At 52.8% G+C, this 19,616-nt stretch overlaps 1 protein-coding gene across 1 annotated transcript; it reads left to right on the top strand.

Annotated features, from left to right (window-relative positions):
• The first annotated feature begins 328 nt into the window (after nt 1-328).
• On the top strand, nt 329-16,687 carry TFAP2E (transcription factor AP-2 epsilon (activating enhancer binding protein 2 epsilon)). Its single transcript, XM_012642319.1, has 7 exons — nt 329-355; nt 682-1,161; nt 1,742-1,793; nt 11,792-12,014; nt 13,368-13,486; nt 14,100-14,241; nt 16,405-16,687. The coding sequence occupies exons 1-7, from the start codon at nt 329-331 to the stop codon at nt 16,685-16,687; spliced, it is 1,326 nt and encodes a 441-aa protein (XP_012497773.1).
• The last annotated feature ends 2,929 nt before the right edge of the window (nt 16,688-19,616 follow it).

The raw sequence follows: 19,616 nt of genomic DNA on the forward strand, positions 1-19,616 counted from the left end.
TGCGCGCCCCCGGGGCCCGGCGCGCCCCCGCCACTATAACTGGAGTGCATGGAGCAGGCTGCGCTCAGAGGGAGAAGGGCGGGCGCTGGGCACCCGTTGACCGACTTTTCCAAGTGCGATCCGCACCCGTCCGTCCCGCCTCCATGGACCCGCCCGGGGACGCCCCCCGCTGAGGACCCCACGCTCGCTGGGATCCCGGCTGGGTTGCACCGGCTGCTGCGCCGTGACCCCCGCGGGCTGTGCCGGCTCCCCGCGCCTTTCCCGCAGCGCTCGCCGTCGGGCGAAGGCTCGGCCGCCGCCACGCCTCGCGCCCAGCGCCACCCGCCCCATGCTGGTGCACGCTTACTCCGCCATGGTGAGTAGTCTCGGTCCGGGCACCGGGGCATCCTCGGCCGGGGGATCGCGGAGCCTGCGTGCTGGACCTTTCAATCCTCCTGCCCCGCGCCAACGAAATCTCAGAGGGAGGGGGCCACGGGGCCTCCGCCAGCTGAGAAGCGGCGCGCAGGAGACCGCTGTCCCCAGCTGAGGCTCTCGCGCCCGTGGGTCCGTCGGAGATAGACCTCGGGGGCCCAGGAAGCGGGAGGGACGGCAGCTGGACACTCGCGAGCTCAGGAGGATCCTTTCGGGCTGAGGTCCTTGCAGCCGCCAGCGCATCACCTAACACTCCCCTCTCTTTCCCAGGAGCGCCCCGACGGGCTGGGCGCAGCGGCCGGCGGGGCCCGCCTGTCGTCCCTGCCCCAGGCGGCCTATGGGCCGGCAGCACCTCTCTGCCACACGCCGGCCGCCGCTGCCGCCGCCGACTTCCAGCCCCCCTACTTCCCGCCGCCCTACCCGCAGCCGCCGCTGCCCTATGGCCAGGCGCCCGACGCCGCTGCCGCCTTTCCCCACCTGGCTGGGGACCCGTACGGCGGCCTGGCGCCCTTGGCGCAGCCGCAGCCTCCGCAGGCCGCGTGGGCCGCGCCCCGCGCCGCCGCCCGCACCCACGACGAGCCGCCCAGTCTGCTGGCACCGCCCGCCCGCGCCCTGGGCCTTGACCCGCGCCGTGACTACGCCGCCGCCGTGCCCCGGCTCCTGCACGGCCTGGCCGACGGCGCACACGGCCTGGCAGATGCCCCCCTCGGCCTTCCCGGGCTGGCGGCGCCGGGCCTGGAGGACCTGCAGGTGAGGCCCCAGGGGTCCGGGATGGGTCCGGACGGGCCGCGGTGATTTAGCACGTTGGCTGGAGGCAAAAAGTGACAAATGCAGGAAGCTGACTTTTCTCCCAGCCCACCACTTCTCACTGGTGACTCCGAGGATGCGTCCCACCTCCTGGGGTCAACGCTGCCTGGCCATTAAGGCGGCCTGGCACTAAGTCCGCGCGTGGTGCCTGGATGGCGGCAACCCTGGGCCGGACCGAATCACTTCTTTCCCGCCCAGCTGGGCGATTGAGCCAAGTAGGGCATACATGGGGCAGCCTGCCCCCGGGGCAAAGAGAGGCGCGGCAGTTTCCCGTCTAAGGTTCAAATTTTCCTTTTCGCACGGCTCGGGGAGATACCCAGGGCTCCAGGTGAGATACCCAGGGCTCCAGCTCGGCCGCAGCTGGTGCCGAGTCTCGGCGACTCCTGGTCCCGCCCGTCGCCGCCCCAGGCGATGGTGGTGCGCGTTGGGCGGGGCCGACAGAGACCAGGGGCAGCAGGAGTCTGGGAAATGACAGGCGACTCGGTCCACACGAGCCCTCACCGCCGCGCTCTCCTATTTGCAGGCCATGGATGAACCGGGAATGAGCCTCCTGGACCAGTCCGTGATCAAGAAAGGTAAGGAATGGCGTGCATCTGCCAGGGCAGAGCCGGGCAAGATGGTGCAGGCCTAGGCGCACAGACCCATTATCTTCACCATATTCTGTGCCTCCTGCGTGTCGCCAGGCTCAATGTCCACCAGGCACTCTTCCTGGCCCAGTAGAGGCCCAGCAGAGGCTGCGGGCCTGGCCAGAGTCTGGGCAGCGGCACGGGCCTGGAGAGCTGGCCCCGGACCCTGCGGCCTGGGCTGGGCCCCGGTAGTCTGCGCTCACTCGGCTGCCGCGCGGGGGCCTGGCCTGTCTCCGCCAAGGGGAGAGCGCGCTTGTGGATCTGGAGTTGATTCGCAGAACAAGTTAAACCACTTCCCTGTTTCCTCAGAGGTGGGAATGGAAGTGCTGTTCCCACAGATTTCGGTAAATGATTTTCACTTTACAGAGCCTTAGCATTTTGGAGCCTTGTAGGTGCTTTCTGCCCCTACCTTCCCAGCAGGGCCTTGGGGGCCTCTCGTTTCCTCCTGGGAATTTTCTTTGCGGGAGCCTTTTTCGGCATTTAGGCTTAGGGGAGCTAGTGTGTGAATGCTGTGTGTTCGGTTGTGTGTATGCGGGTAAGGGCCTGGGTGTCTGTGTCCATGTGAGAGTTCAGGGTCCTGTGCTTGTCTAATACGGTCCTTTCCTGGGTGTCTTAGTATTTCTTGGCATGTGTATCTCTGTTTCTCCGAGTGTATTTGTGATGTGTGTTTATGTATATTGGTGTACATTTCTCTGCGTTTGGGGGTCTCAATATGTGTGACAGTATCTCTGTTGGGTCCTGGAATTTTTCTTTGGTATCCGAGGATTTCTAAGAATGTGAGGTTCCCTCCCTGTGTATTTTTGGGAGTATTTTTGTGTCTCTTCGCAGTGAGACCCATCTCTGAGTGGATTTTTGAGCCTGAGGACCAGATCGAGTTCTGGCAGTGCCAGGGAAAGGCAGACAGACAGAGGGAAAGAGAGAGAGAGACAGAGAGAAACAGACTCAGAGGGGCCCAGGCTTTGAGCCAGATCCTTACACTAGGGCTGGCGCCCAAATTTGGAGGCGCACTCGAGCCCCTCAGTGCCAGGGCAAAGGCTGCTTGGGGTTTGGCTCAAGTTGTTTTTCAAAGGAGTGAATTTAAGCCTGGGCTCTGTTTGCCCTCCACGTGTTCTCAGCTGAGGCTGGGGTGGAAGTGGGACTAGGGGACAGGGGCTGGACCTCCAGGAACTGGGGCTGGGCTACCAGGAGCTGGGAGTTGGCTGGATGACTGGGCGTATGTAGAGGGGAGTTGAGAGGACAGGCCTCTCAGAACGTGGGGGGCGGGGGGAGGCAGGAATTGGGGCTGTGTCATCTGGAGCTGGGGGTGGGAAGGACTCTGGAAATCTGGCTGCACACTGGACCCGGCTCTGCTGGCCAGCAGTTCATTGGCTTAGTGGACAGTGCCCTTCATGAACCCAAAGGAAGGGAGAGCTTGGTCCGCAGTTGGCAAGAGCCTGCCACTGGGCCTCGTTCACTGGAAACATGACCACGGTGGCAGTCCCCAGTTCCCTACTCCTGCCAGGGCTCAAGGGGCTGAGGGCCTAGATTCACTGACTCTCTGAGGGAGGCCAAGACCCTGCGTTTTGGGAAGGGGCTTGGGGACCTCTGCCCTGGGAAGGATAGAAGGATCAGCTGTTGCTCTGAGCACCTTCACCTACGAACCTCCCTCGGGCCCGAGCTGGGACAAGAGACAGGATGCCAGGAGGGACTGTAATTGCCCCAGAGTTGGTTTTCTCTCAAAGGACATCAGCTTCCCAAACTCTAAGAGTCCTAGGTGTGCCAGAATTCCCAAAGGCAGTCCAAACGACACAAGGAGTGCGGCCGGACTGTCCCGGGTGCGGCGCGCTGGCTGCCTGGGGCGCATGTGGGGCGGCGCGGACTCGGGCGTTCACAGCGGCGGGACCCCACGCCCGCCCGCGGTGGCCGAGGGGAGCGACCTGAGCTGGGGATGAGCCCTGGACGCCCCTGCGACATCGCGCTGCAGCCCGAGGCGCTGCGGCGAAGGGGGAAGGGGCAAGGGGCAAGAACCGCGGGCTCCCCGCGGAAGGAAGCGCCGGTTCGGAGCCGCGAGCTCGGCCCCCTGCTGCCGGCGCTTTCCGGCTTCGCAGACGCGGAGCTGGATCCCGCCGTCCCAACCCCGGGCGCGGCGCGGGCGGCTGGGCAGGTGGGCCGGCTGCAGCCCTGCTCCCCGCCGCGCAGCCCGCGGTTTCCCTCGGCCCTGCGCCGTCGCGGCGGGACTGCGGCCTCGCTGACCGTCCCCGGCGTCGCCACGGAGGTGACGATGAATCCGCGCCCTTCTTCGCCTCGGGCCGTTCTGGCGGCATCTGGAGCCCGGGTCGTGCCCCAAAGGCTTCCGGCGCCCGCCCGGTGAGCGCGCGACCCCACCCCGCCAGACCCGGGAACCGCAGACGGTCGCGCGGGGCCGGCGGGAGCGTCGGGTTCTCTGGCTCCTCGCGGCTTCGGCGGGCGCGGCGGCTGCGTGGCGGGCGGTTGGGGTCCAGGGCGCGGAACCCAGGCAGCCCCGGCCCCACCAGAAGCGGCCTTCCGACCGCGGGGGCGGGGTGGGCCCTCGCGCCTGGGCTTGGCCGGTGCGGCCCGGAGAGGAGCCTGGAAGCCCGGGGGCCCCGACCTGGGGTATGGAGTCTTCGCTGCTTGCAGGCCCCTGTCGGGGAGGGAAGGGGAGGCACAGCCCCCGCCCCACCACAGGCTTCCTGGTCGCCCGCCCTGAAGCCGGCCCGAGGGGAATTAGGGGCCCTCCGTTTTCTGCCCACGTTTGTCGCCATCAGTTTTACAGCCTGTCCCAGAGACACAGAAAGCAGGCGGGACTGGTGAGCAGGGTCTGTAGGGGACGCGGTGGAAGCTCAGAGGAGCGGTGAGTGCCTGACTCCTCCTACTGGACAGAGATTTGAGCCAGGCTCAGTAGGTGCTCAGTGGGTGTTGAATGAATGAGTGACGGATTTTGAAGTCTGAGTGCTTTGGGAGGAGGAGTGTGTAGAAAGGGCTACTGTCCTTGCTACATCAGCATGTGCAAATGCCCTCCCTGTGGAAAAGCTAGACAGGTTAAAAAGCTTAAAAACTTGTGTGAGTTTCAGGTTATACATTCACAGCTGGAGGGGAGTGGTTCAGGGATGAGAACTGAGATGTATCCCTCCTTCTCTCCAGAGGAGAGTGGGTGGTTGCCTACCTGGGGGTCGGGAACCCTTCCCCACAGGGTTTTATTTTATTTTTTTAAATAAAAAAAATGCAAAAAAAAAATCCATGACAAAATATTAAAAATATACATGAATACAAATCTGATCCTGCACTTCCTCAATCCTTCCTCACTTGCCTCCCAGGCTACTGTCTGCCCCAGAAGGCAACTAAAAAAGCAGTGCCCATGCAGATAGAGCTTGGACTTTATCTGAGGACAGTGGGAGCCACGGAAGAGCGTGGAGCAGGGGAGTGAAGGGTAGGAGCTACATTTAAAAGAAACCTTCTGGAAGTTAATGAGAAGGAAACTTAACCAGCAGGTCCCACTGCGGGAGATGAGAAGACTCAAGTGGGCTGGGGGGAAGGTCACCACCCCTCCTATCTGCCTTCTTTCTGCTGTTCCCACCACTCAAGCTTCGGACAGTGCTACCGTAAGTGCAGTCTAGGGAACCATATGCACTAGAATTCCCTGGGGATGCTTGTTAAAAATACAGATTTCTGTGCCCCACCCCATATCTACTGAATGAGAATCCCTGGAAGTATGGCCCTAGAACTTGCATTTTGTAACTGATTTATTGAGGTAAAATTTACGTACCTAAAATGCACCCATGGTAAGAATATAATTTGATGATTTTTATTAAATGTATAGAGTTGTATACCCATTACCACAATCCATTTTGAGATATTTCCGTCAACTCCAAAATTCCTTCATTCCCATTTGTAGTTAATCCCTATACTCACCCCAAGTCTTAGGCAACCACTGATCTGCTTTCTGTCCCTAAATTTGCACATTCTGGACATGTTATATAAGTAGGATATATAAATATGAAGGCTTTTGCATCTAGCTTCTGTTACTTAGCATAATGTTTTTGAGGCTTGTCCCTGTTATAGCATATATCAGTAGTTTGTTTCTTTTTATTGCTGAGTAGTATGCCATCGTAGGGATGTAACATATTTTGTTTATCCATTGGTCCAGTTGATGGGCACTTGGGTTGTTTCGCTTTTTGGCTATTATGAATAGTGTTGCTGTGAACATTCATATACATGCCTTTGTGTAGACATATGTTTTCATTGCTCTTGGGTAAATTCCTAGGAGTGGAATTGCTGGATTGTATGGTAAGTTTATGTTTAATTTTTGAGAAACTGAAGATGTTTTCTAAAGTGGCTGTACTGTTTGACATTCCCACCAGCAATGTGTGAGGGTTCCAGTTTCTCCATATCCTCAGCTACACTTGGAATTTTGATTATAACAGTCTACAAGTGTCTTAGTATAGTTTTAATTTGTGTTAATTTAATGACTAATGCTGTTGAGCACTTTTTCATGTGCTTACTAACCATTCATCTACCATTTTTAATGAAACATCTGTTCACATATTTGGAGCATATTCTTTTTTTTTTTTAGGCAATCATGAGGTGAAATTTATTGAGGGGGAGCAAGATGGGATTATAAAGCAAGAGCAAGATATAGGTTTAGCAAGGTAGATACTCCACAGATGACAACCAGAGCCCTGTTGCAGCAGAAAAGAGAGACCATATTCTCATTCGGTTGTTATCTTATTATTGAGTTGTAAGAGTTCTTTATATATTCTGGATACACATCCTTTATCAGATATATGACTTGCAAATATTTTCTTCCAGTTCATGGTTTGTCTTTTTGTTTTCTTTCTTTTGTTTTTTTGTTTTTGATGGGGTCTTCCTGTGTTGGCTAGGCTGAAGTGCAGTGGCTAGTCACAGGCATAGTCGTAGGGCACTACAGCCTGGGTGATCCTCCTGCTCCAGCCTCCTGAGTAGCTGGGACTATAGGTTCACGTCAAACACACCTGGCTATTTTCTTAATAATGTCTTCTGATGTGCAAAAGTTTTAAATTTTGATGAAGTTCAATTTATCATTATTTCCTTTTATGGGTCATGGAACTTTGTATATAGGAACTTTTTGCCCAGCCCAAGGGCATGGAGATTTCTCTCCTATGTTTTCTTCTAGAAGGAATTGCAATTCTAACAAGTTTTCTGGGAGAATCTGCTGCACACTCCCAAGATTCATTAGTCAGACCATATCTACCACCTGTGTGTAGACTGTGTAGACATGTGTGTGTGTGTGTGTGTGTGTGTGTGTATGTGTGTGTCTTATCTGACAGACAGGTTGGGAACTCTTGTGTTTGCAGGAGCATGTGTGTGTGAATGGCTTCTGCATGTGTGACCAGGGCGACACCATGAGTAGACCATTTCAGCTTCAGGAGTCACCATGGTGGGGCCTGTCCTGTGGGTGTGGGGGACAAAGGCCAGTGTCTCTGCTTTGCAATCTGTGTTAGTTTGATCCCACCTCCCTGACTGCCCCTTCCCAGGCCCACCTGCTTCCCTAACCTTGGACTCCCTCCCTCTTGCCATTTTTGAGGGAAGAGGCTTTGAGGAAAACGGGGACAGGTGGAGGAATCAGCAAGGTCTGTCACTCCAATACACAAGCACATGTCCACATGTCATGCCAGACACTTACATTTAGTCATACCTATGTTGGCATAAATCTGGCATCAACAGGAGAGCACTTGCAGGTATCCATTTGCAGGCTGCCACATCCCTACACACTGGAGGAGGGCAGGGACTATGTCTGGGTATATAGCTGTGGCCCAGTATTTGTTGAATGAGCAAGTGTACACATACACAATCTCATCCTCATTGCTGTTTCGATGACAAGGGCATACAGTTTTTATGTACAGTCACTTTGTGACACACATCCACATTTGCACATGCACAAACAGCTTCACACAGCCTTGGTCTCTCTCCCCTCTCACAGGGCCTGGCCTCGGTGGGCCCAGGTTTTAACAGCAGTTGGATGGAGGAGGCTGCTGGAAGAGAGAATTTCCTGTTCTTCTGACCCCTCCTTCTGGCCAGGGATGATGGGAGGGAAGAGAGTCACTTTCCCTTCTTTTTATTTTTAATTTATCAATTTGTAGTTTTATTTTTATTTTTTAAAGTCATACTTGAGGTATAATTTATATGCAGTACAGTTCACCTTTTTAAATGTACATTTCTATAAATTTTGACAAATGTACACATATATAACCACTAAAACAATCGAGATAAAGAATAGTTCCATTGTCCCTTCAGGCAGAGGGACACAGGTGAAGAGAGAAGCTTGGTTCAGATACGCACACATGTGCACAGGCCTGGGAGACACTGTAGGAGGGACAGGGCAGGGCCAAGGCTGGCTCTTAGTGCATGTCCAGTGCTGTGTCCTGCTGAATCGAGCAGTCCCGGCTGCTCACTCTGGGGCAGGGCCAGGATTAGGAGAGGGCGAATGAGGCAAGGTCATGCAAGAGCAGGATCAGAGTCCGCCTTTATTCAAAGTTTGATATTTTGTTCACCATGGATTTTTTTTTACATTTTGCTTTTAAAAAATACTGCATTAAAATACCACATATCTTAACTACTGAGTTTTTTGGTGCCTCCTTAAGTGTTGCACCCAAGGCGAGTGTCTTGCTTGCCTTATCCTAGTTCTGGCCCTGCACTGGGGACAGGAAACTCATTGGAGCAGGGGGCAGGAAGTAGGGGAGTGTGCTGCTCATTCTCTCCACATCCTCCCAACTCCCCACTGTCCCCTCATCCATGATCTTTTGGCCCGTCCGTGGTGCCTGAATAGGAACCCAGGGAGAAAGGGCAGGTTTATTATCTGTTGCTAGCAAAGGAATGAGGCTCCCCTCACTACTCCCGACATCTAGGCTGTGGGCCATCACCCTTTTCCCACTTGGGATCCCTGGGCCCTTACATCACTAACTTGTCCCACATTTACTCATGGCCACCTGTGCTAAGACTCTGTTCTCAGCGCACTTCTCCTTGGTAGGGAAGACAGCCACGGAAGCAGACAAGGGAGGTTCTGTTTGGCAAGTCCTGGGATGGGGTGAGACAGAGCTTGAAGGAAGCTCTGTGCTTGGAGTGGTGCCTAAACTTGGCTTGGGAAGGAGGGCCCTGCTCAGTAGCATGGAGAAGGGCCCTGGGACAGACAGAGCAGCTCTGTGGGGCTCAAGGAGCTCACACCCGAGGGGCCCACATCCCAGGGGGCACTTCATACAGGTTCCATTTGGTCTGTGCTGGGTTTAAAATCTTTGAGTCAGCTACCAATGCTTAAAAATCCAGAGATTTCAGCTGGGCATGGTGGCTCACACTTGTAATCCCAGCACTTTGGGAGGCCTAAGCTGGAGGATCGCTTGAGGCCAGGAGTTCAAGATCAGCCTGAGCAACATAGTGAGACCTCATCTCTACAAAAGATTAAAAATATTGACCAGGCATGGTGGCACATGTCTGTAGTCCCAACTATTTGGGAGACTGAGGGGATCCCTTCAACCCAGGAGTTTGAGGTTGCAGTGAGCTATGATGATGCCACTGCACTCCAGCCTGAGCGACACAGTAAGACCCTGTCTCAAAAAAAAAAAGAAAAAAGAAAGAAAAGAAAAATCCAGAGATTTCACATAAGAATCCAGCATCCTAGTTTCAAAAACCAACAACAAAAAAACCCAAAACCCCAGGAGCTCTGGCAGTGTGGGGTCTGTGTCCTGCATGGCGGGACTTACACAAGGTGTCTGCTCCAGCCTGCCAGTCTCCCCCAGTTCCACATCTCACTTACTGTGTTACCTGTTGTGCCCCGCCTTGAAGTCTGGAGCTGTGCTGTCCACCAGGGTGGCCACTAGCCATGTGTGGCTCTTGAGCACCTGAAATGTGACTAGTCTGAATTGAGTTGACCTTAAGTGTAAAATGCATTGGATTTTGAAGACTAAGTATAAAAAAAAGTAAAATATCTCTTTAATAATTTTTAAAATATTGATTACATTTTGAAATAATTATATTTTTATATATTGGGTAAATAAAATATATTAAATACATTATTTAATACATTAATTAAAATTAATCTCATGTTTCTTTTTACTTTTTAAAAATGTGGATACTAGGAAATATAGATTTATATATGTGGCTCACATTATGTTTCTATTAGTCAGAGGGTCTAGAGCCTTAGACAAATGGGGACCAGGCAAGAGGGGCAGGCAGGAGCCAGAACACGGGAGAGGGTGAAGGAGGCCATGATGGTTAAGGACGTGGACTTTGGAGTCAGTGGTCAGAGTTCAAAGCCCATTCCTGCTGATTATTTGCTGTGCCATTTGAACCTCTTCGAATTTTCAGTTTCTTCATTTTGAAAGGGGGTTGGGATAATAGCATCTGCTCCACAGAGCTGTTCATATAAAGTACTTGGTGGACAGCTGGCACTCATTGACAGGTAGGGGACATCATACTGCCCAGCTATGGAGCTGGTATTGGACTCTCGGGGAACTGACCAGGCACTGAGTTTCAGGCTGTGGAGTGATGCATCCAGAGGGAAAGATCCCTCTAGAGCAGGGCAGGGAGACCAGAGCAGGGGCTGTGCAGAAATTCAGGCCAGAAGAGAGCCAGCATCTGTGTGCATGCAGAGAAGTGGCCACATGTGAGCCACGTAAAGAAATGTAAAGAAATGAAAGCCGTAGGACGTGGCAGTGGATGGTATGTGGTGGGGAAACATTTAGCTTTCTGGCTAGGTGGCCAGGTGGAGGGTAGGAATGCTCATTCCGAGAGGAAAGAGACGAGGAGGTTCTGCCAGGTTAGGGACAGGGTTATTAGCCTTGTTTACTCGGTATTCCCAAGGCCTAGCACAGGTCTTGGCACGTAGGTGCTCAGCAAATACTTGCCAAATGGCTGGCAGGCTGAGAGCACTGCCTTTGCAATCACAGCCCTGGGTTTGCTACTGGTTCTCAGCCCACCAGTCGTGTGATCTCAGGCACACTACATCGTCTCCCTGTGCTTCGGTCCCCTCATCTGTAAAGCAGGAATAATAATAAGCCCTTGTGGGCTGTCCTGAGGATTCGGTGAGGTGAGCTATGTGAGCACAGCATAGTGAGCACTCAGTAAGTGTTAGCCCCAGACTTCAACTTGTCCCCACTCCCAACACACACAGGGCCTTTGTCCACCAAGACTCTCACTTCTTTGAAAGCAGAGAAGGCCAAGCGTTCCTCTGAAGAAGCAGGTGCCTTAATAGTCTCCCTTCCTCCTCAGGCTAGGCAGGAGGATGGTTAGACTGCAGGAAGAACTTTCTTTTATAGCCAAGAGTATCTAAGTGAGTTTTAGAAAATTAGCTTCTCAGATTCCCTTCTCTGTCCTTCAGAGTAATTAGTAGATAATTAGGGAGTATTTGGGGGAGGGGGCTGTAGGGCGTATCTCCTTATACCTGGTCTCCTGGGCATCACAGAGTGACTTGGCAGGAAGGGGCCAGGGCTAGAAGCAATAGGGCAATAACCTCGCTGATCTGCGGGGAAGGGAAGAAAGATGTGGAATCATAGGTGGGAAGAGAAATTGGGGACTCCCTGGCCAGGCCCTGCTGCAGTGACCCAGGAATCCTGCCTCTAGCTCAGACCCCACATCCTCCCGGCGAGCTCCCTCTCTGATGGCACCTGCCAAAGGACCAAGACTCTACCGAAGCTGTTTGAGTATTAAGAGGGGATCAGCCTGGCTCAGTGAGGGGGACACGGGTTCAAGAGCCAGACAGCTCTTGGTTCAGTTTCCACACCCGTTATCTCAGTGAACTTGGGTGGGTCACTTTAATCTCACCATGCCTCAGTCTCTCCCTCTGTAAAGCAAGTTTATAATAGAACCTCCCTCCGAAAGGTGCTGGATGTTTCCAAGTACAGGGCTGGCAGCAGGTGCCGTGTGCTGTGGCCACTGGCTCAGTGCTTCCCTCTCTCCCTGCTCTTGCCCCGGCTCCACAGTGCCCGTCCCCTCCAAAGCCAGCAGCCTCTCGGCCCTGGTGGTGGCTAAAGACAGCCTGGTTGGTGGCATCACGAACCCCGGTGAGGTCTTCTGCTCCGTGCCTGGCCGGCTCTCACTGCTCAGTTCGACGTCCAAGTACAAGGTGACGGTGGGGGAGGTGCAGCGGCGACTCTCACCTCCAGAGTGCCTCAATGCCTCCCTCCTGGGGGGCGTCCTCCGCAGGTAGGAAGGCCAGCCCATGTCCCCCGCACAGTGCTCCAGCTGAAATCCCTGGTGTCCTCAGCCCTGCTCAGGGCATCAGAGAGAGGGAGCCAGCCCACCCCTGGCCACAGCGTCATCTGTCTCAGTCTCCCTGGGATAAGAGGCCCCAGGGACTCTAGATTGTGCATGCTCTGTGGGCAGGCCCAGGTCTCCAGCAGCTCTTACAGGTCTGTGGGCTTGCGGGTAGGGAGGGGGGCAGAGAAAGAAGCCTGGGCACAGGGAAGGGACGCAGGACCCATCCACATTGGGCAGGATGGACAAGGCTGGATCTGGGGAAGAGAGTGCCGTCTTCACCCCCTCCCCCAGGAAAGAGACCCCCAGGACCCAAGGCCCATTCCCTGTGGCAGCATAGGCTTCACCTGTGTGTGTTTTGGGGTGGGGAGCCTGGTAGTCCGTGGTTTGTGTTCATAGTCATGTGTCTGTCTCTCTCTGTGCATATCCTTGTGCCTGGGAACGGCATGTCTGCTTCAGGGCTGTGAGTTTTGATGAGTGTGAGGATGGCGTGTACATGCATATGTGTGTGTAGCAGGGGATGGCCAGGACTCTGTTTCCATGAGGGTGAGTGTCCTGTTTAACTTCTAGTGCGATGTGTGGGCTGGAATGTGTCCTGCTGTGTGCATTTGTGCATGTGTGTATAATCACATGTGCATCTGGAGCTAGACATATGTATGTTTACATGTCTACCTCTGTGGGAGCTGCACTGGTACAGTTGTAGGGGGTATCTCCTTATTCCTGGTCTCTTTAAGCATCTCTTTGAGGTTCTCTATGAATCCCTGAGTGTCTACATATGTCCCTGGGATCCTGACTGGCTGTGATCCTGTGTCTCTGAGTCTGTGGGTCTTGCATATGTCTGTCTCTGTTGGTGTCTATGTGTTTCTGTTTTCACCCTCAGTGTGTATCCATCTGCGTGTGTGTGCGTGTGTGTGTCTAAGAGTCCCAGGATGGCTGCATGCATACCTTTCTCCCCATCTCCCTGTCTGTGCATCTCTGGGTAGCTGTGTATGGCCCAGCCGGTGAGCTAAGGACCCCAGGATGCTGGCCTATCCTGCTCCACCCTAGGCTGCCTCTGTTGTTGAGATACTGGGGCAGATTGTGGGGCCCCTGGAGCTGGGTGCTGGAGCCCCGCACCCCTGTCTTGGCTATAAAACTAGTGAGGGTAGGACCTTGCTGAAAGAGACCCTATAGCATCCCCAGGGCCAGACCCAAGCCTCAGCAGGGGTTGGTGGGGGCAACAAAGCTCTTTTGGGGTCACTTGGCCTACATGCTCCTCTCGTCTTCATAGCTGTGTGTCTGTCTCTCTCTGTGCATGTCAAGGGCCAAGTCCAAAAATGGGGGCCGGTGCCTGCGGGAACGGCTGGAGAAGATCGGGCTCAACCTGCCAGCTGGCCGACGCAAGGCCGCCAATGTGACGCTGCTGACTTCCCTGGTGGAGGGTGAGTGAGGCCTGAATGTGGGCATGAGAGTGAATTCGAGGGGACACATGTCATCTGGTATGACCATCTCTAATGCAGGAGGCTGTGTTTAGTAATGTGCATGTGTATTTGCATACATGTTGCTGGATCTGTATGTGTACTCCCTGTGTGTCATGCAGAAGTAAGGTGTGTGTGTGTGATATCTGTGTATAGTCTTTGTGCATGTATGCATGCCTGTGCAGTAGAAAGCTACCTGGAGCATGTGTGTGTGTGTGTGTGTGTGTGTGTGTGTGTGTGTGTGTGTGTGTAGGGGGAGCAGTGGCCAGTATCCGGATGTGGTAAAGGGATGAAGGGAATGAGAACCCCTTCTCTGGAGGTTAGTGGCTCTGGGCTCTGGCTCTGGGATACATGGTGGGCCCAGCTCCCATCTCTGAGCTTAGAGCCCATCCCTGGTGGCCCCAAGGACAGGCAATGGAATGGAGGCTAGAGCTGGGCTGGAAGGAAAGCCAGAGGGGACATCTACAGAAGCAGGGTGGAGCAGGGTCCCCCCTTTCCAGGGTTTGGAGATTCAAGGCTGTGCCCCAGGCTCAGAGTGGCATAGGCTGGCAGCAAGTGACAGCTCCCCTCCCCCTAGGAGAGGCCGTACACCTGGCCCGAGACTTCGGTTACGTCTGTGAGACGGAGTTCCCAGCCAAAGCAGCCGCCGAGTACCTGTGCCGACAGCATGCTGACCCTGGAGAACTGCACAGCCGAAAGAGCATGCTGCTGGCCGCCAAGTGAGTGAGGGTACCACGCACAGGCACACGTAGGTGCAATGCACAGGCCGTCATCACAGCATCATAGATGGACACCACTCAAGAGCACACACATGTGCATATAGCCCACGTGGTACCAGAGACATATCTAGGCTCCCTGCTTAGGTTCACAGGGGCACACTTGGGCACCACATGTGGGCATACTTGGGCATGATGTTCATCACACTCAAACATGACCATTTCCCACAAGCACCTGGGGGCGCACATGAACGTTACATATGAACATACCTGGGTACTGTGCATTAGTAAAAACAATGTCACATACAGGCTTACACAGGCCCATGTGTGGGTGCTAGGCTCACATACCTTGACCCATGGCACCACCAGCCCAGGCCCTGTTGTGGGTCTGAGGCCCCTCTGTTGCAGTGACATCCCTCAAGCCACCAGATCACACTTGACCCTCTGCAAGTCCCCTTGGTGGTTCCCTCACAGGCTGCCACCTCAACTCAGGTCTCATCTCACTCCTGGACCTTCACTCCAGAGTCCCCATTCCCTCAACCTCCCTGCTCATGCACCGCTCTGCTGCACAAGAATCTTCAGTGGCTCCCGCTCTTGCTGCATTGATTTTCAAACTAGGTCTGTGGGGACATCTCAGGGCCTGTTTAACAAACTGCTATTCCATTGAGATTTAGTTTTTCAGAAAGGATCCTTGTCTTAGTCCAAGGCTGCTATAATGAAATATCATAAACTGGGTAGCTTATAAATAATAGAAATTTATTTCTCAGAGTTTTGGAGGCTGGGAAGCCCAAGGTCAAGGCAGAATCCCTGTCTGGAGAGGGCCTGCTTTCGGGCTCATAGATAGCTCCTGGTTGTGTGGCCTTACATTGTACAAGGGACAGGAGGTCTCTCTCTGGCCTCTTATAGGAGAACTAATCCTATTTATGAGGGCTTCACACCTACGACCTAATCACCTCCCAAAGGTTCTCCCTCCTAATACTATCGCCTGGGGGGATAAGATTTGAACATATGAATTCTGGGGGGACACAAACATTCAGACCATAGCAATTCCATTGCAAGAAAAGACAGAGAAGGGGAGAGAAGGAGGAAGCGAGAGAGAAATATGAGAACCATCAATCTGTAGACTTAAGTCCAAACTCCTTTGAGGGCCCCACAATTTGACTTGCACAGACGCCACCCACTCTCCAGACCTGTGTGCTCTCTCCTGCCCTCACATCCTTGGGCTTGCCCTTCTCCTGCTTGGAACACCATCCGGTCCTCCCACCTAATGCAGGCCTTCAAATGGCAACCCCACTGTCCCTCCTGTGAGGCTTCCCTCCAGTCCCCTGGGCAGAAGAGGAAGCACAGATTCACCAGGCCGCCACATGGAGAGACCTCTGAGGCTGCTCACATCTAGCTGGAGAAACACATCTGGGCAGGGCTCACCTCATTCACTAATCAGCGCATTCAGCAAGTACGTTCTGGGTCCCAGTCACGTCTGAGATGCTGGCTGGGTTCCACAGTGACACAAATATGAGTGATGAGTGATTCTCTTGCCCAAGCTACACACAGGATGCACAAAAGAATGAAAAATGACTGCAGACTAGAGCTGGATTCAGGTCCCACCTAGGTCACTTTGGCTGGCCATCTAACCTGTCTGAAACCAGTTTCCTCATTCATACCATGGGGATAATAATACTATAGATTTGTGGAGAGGATTAAGTGAGATGATGCATAAAGCATACTTGGCACCGAGTCTAGGCCTCAATTAATATTTGCTGCTAGCAATTCAGTTATGCAAGGCAGATTCTGGATTGTTCCCTAATAATTTCAAAGACAAAGTTCTGTGAAGCATTGGGTGTTTGGGGGAGGAGAGGGGCTGAAGACATTTTCCTGGATAAGGTAGTAAGTAGTTGAGCTGTACTTTGAATTTGGCAGGACATCCAAAGGAGAGAGACTGTAGGGTATTGACATGTGCTATTTCCTAGTTGTGTGATGTTGGGCTAGTCAGTTAACTTCTCTAAATCTTAGTTCTCTTTTCTGTAAAATGGGTATGATCATCATTTGCACACTGTTGGCAGGGTCGGCTATCACATAGATAATGTACATGAAGTGCCTAGCAGATAGGAGGTCCTTCTCTGGGCTCAGACCTTTGTCCTCTAACCTCTGACCCTCCTTCCCCACCAGGCAGATCTGCAAGGAATTTGCGGACTTGATGGCTCAGGACCGCTCGCCACTGGGCAACAGCCGCCCGGCACTCATCCTGGAGCCTGGAGTGCAGAGTTGCCTGACACACTTTAGCCTCATCACCCATGGTTTTGGCGGGCCTGCCATCTGTGCCGCCCTCACTGCCTTCCAGAACTACCTGCTGGAGTCACTCAAAGGGCTGGACAAGATGTTTCTAAGCAGTGCGGGCAGTGGGCATGGCGACACCAAGGCTTCGGAGAAGGATGCCAAGCATCGGAAATAACCACTTCTTCCGCCCCAGCCTTAGGGGGTTCCCAAGGCCTAAAATGAGGCCTTAGCTCCTGGGGGTGGGCCTGAAAGGACTGAAAGGTGGGATTAGATCAGGCCAGAAAAAGAGCATTCATTCAGAAACCCTAGAATTAGGGATCTGGGTTGGTAAGGGAGGGTGGCCTCTCTGTGGTGGTTTGTTGGTAAGTTAAGGACCCAGATATATGTCTCACATGTGCAATTTTCTGACCTTTGATTGCTGGGAAGGGCTTGGGTAGAAAATTGGCGTGGGAAAGTCTGGCTGATGGGGCAGAGCTCTTCCCATTAGGGTGCCTAGGCAGCAGGGGGTACTCCTAGTTGTTAATAAATCACAGGTGCTACTGAGGAGTTGGTGCCCCTCATCCCAGAATCTCTTACCCTTGGAAGAGGGGTGCTGGCATTAAGCCCCAGTGGGCTCAATGGACCATTCCCACTCTTAGAAGTGGGCAGGAGGGGCGCTCAAGGAACAAAGAAGATTAAAGCACAAATTGCAGAACTTGAATCCAGGCTGCACTTCACAGTCCTGTTGCTGTCTGTCCTATTTATTTATCTTGTACTTAAATTTGAACGTTTAAAAGTGTCCAGTGCAATTTATTTATCCCAATGTGTTGGGGATTCATTTCACTGTTTTCTGCTCACGCACCAAGATGTCCAGCTGGACCAGGATGGAGAGGGTGATTTTGCTCACAAAGGGCTGTAGGTGGGCTGGGAGGGAAGAAAGGTGTGTCAGGCACCGTGAGGTTGTTGCTGGGATTTTGTATTTGCGGTTGTTTCTCTTGGCCCTGCAGTTGATGTACTTCCCCATCTCGTCATCTCTCATTCTTCTAATAAAGCCTTTCATTGGATATGATGCCTTCGCTGTTCTTCTGGAGCCCAGGTCTGGATTTGCCTCCTATAAGGGCAAGGTCACCGGGGAGAGGAAGGGCCTGGGAATTAGGAGTGGGGATTGGGTGGGAAGGGGTCTCTAAGGGGGAACCATGGAAGGGAGGTGTGGGTACCTCTGTGGGTGGGGTTACCGAGGTTGGTGGGTCCATCTGGATTGTCAGTGTGGCTGTTGGTGTGTGTCAAGTGGCTACTGTATGTGCATTATTATGACTTGGTGGGCCGGGGGGGACTGTGGATGAATGTGTCAGTTTGGCTGTTAGGTGATGAGTTAACCATGACCACTGGTGGTGGGTCTGTATGTGTGTCAGTGTGAATGCCGGTGAACTCTGTGTGACTATGTGCACACGCATGTGTGTATCAGGCAAATGGTAATCCAGCTGTCCAGGCTTCTTGAGGATTTCACCCTTCAGGCATCTTTTCTTTCCTGTATCATCAGTCTCTCCCTCTCTACTTGTCTACTAGATCATTCCTCAAAGCACACATGTTCTAGCCTCTCTTATCTTACAAAACATAAATCCTTCCCCATTTCTTTACTTCCTTTGCAGTTAAAGTTTTTGAAAGATTGCCATACCGCCACCTCCCCTTCACCCCCAATTCACCCTTCAGCCCACTTCAATCCGGCTTCTATCCTTACCAGTCTATTGAAACCCATTTGGCATGGTCATTGATGACCACAATGTCAAATCCAAAAGGCTTTTTTTTTCTGGATTCAGCAGCAGTGTCTGACACGGTTGACCACTTGCTCTTTTCTGAAACACTCTCTTCTCTGTGATTCCCAACTTTTGGTTTCCTCTGACCTCACTGGTTCCAATTATCTTTACTGGCTCCTTTTCTCCTTGACCTCTACATACTGGCCTTCCTCAGAGCCTTCTCTTTTGTATCCACACTCTCTCCCTAGATGGTCTCATTCAATCCCATGGTTTCAATGTCATCTATATGCTGCTACCTCCTGAATTTGTATCTTCAGCCCAGATTGTTCCCTGAACACCAGGCTTCGATGTACAACTGTCTGACGTCTCTGCTAGATTGTCTAACAGGCATCTAAAACTATGTCCAAAATGGAGTACGTGGCTTAATTACTCAGTTGACCTCTCCTAGACTGTCCCACCTCAGTAAACGGCCCCACCTTCTACCCTGTTAGTTGCTCAAGCCAGAAACTGGGGAGTTGTATTTGATTCTTCCCCTACACTCAATCCCCCAGAGTCCTGTGGATTCTGAGTCTATCCTCTTTTCTCTCCTGCCACCACCCTAGTTCTCTGGACTACTGCAATAGTCTCCCAGCTGGCCTGTTTTCTCTGGTACACCTTCCTACTAAGGCCCTGCAATGATCTGGACTTTACCTCCTTCTCCAACCTCATCTTAAACTATTCTCTTTGTCAATCACTCACTTTGCTCCAGCCACACTGGTTTCCTTTCTGTCCCTCAAACTACCACTTTGTTTCATGCCTCAGGGCTACTGCACTCACTATTGTTTGCCTGGAATGCTGTCCCCCATGTCTTTGCAGGTGTGTGTCAGGGACAGGTACTGGGCTGCTTTGCAGAAGTGAAGGGTGTTCTAGGAACTCGGGGTCTAGGCATCATCTCTCAGAATAGGGGCCCAAAGATTTCTTTTCCCAAGAAGGTTTAATGCTCCAACTCACCAATATGAGAGGAGGAATGGAGGAGGAAGGCTGGATATATGCTCTGCTTTAACTAAAGCCCAGGGCCTGGCAAGAGACATTATACAATTAAAATTATCTTAGACTATGGGAGGTTGAGGGGATTAAATAACAGGCATGTAGCACTTAAACAATGCCTGGCATATAGTAACAAATCAATAAAAGGTTGTAAATATCCAGAGGGTAAACAAGGAAGAAATTAATTTATCAAAAACTTTTCAGGGCTGGAAAACTCTCCAAGGAAAGGACCACGTAGTCCTCACCAAGTCCTACTTTAGGAATAAGAAAATCGTAGATCACAGCAATTTGTCCCAGGTCACAGAGCAAGTATGTGGGACTCACACATCTGTCTGATCCAACCCT

Source organism: Propithecus coquereli, unplaced genomic scaffold (assembly GCF_000956105.1).
Source record: "Propithecus coquereli isolate 6110/MARCELLA unplaced genomic scaffold, Pcoq_1.0 Scaffold178, whole genome shotgun sequence".
NCBI lineage: Eukaryota > Metazoa > Chordata > Mammalia > Primates > Indriidae > Propithecus > Propithecus coquereli.

Coding starts and splice junctions, on each gene's coding strand:
- TFAP2E (XM_012642319.1), top strand. CDS start 329: ATGCTGGTGCACGCTTACTCCGCCATG. Junction 356..681: donor TGCACGCTTACTCCGCCATG/GTGAGTAGTCTC, acceptor TCTCTTTCCCAG/GAGCGCCCCGACGGGCTGGG. Junction 12,015..13,367: donor CTGGGGGGCGTCCTCCGCAG/GTAGGAAGGCCA, acceptor GTGCATGTCAAG/GGCCAAGTCCAAAAATGGGG.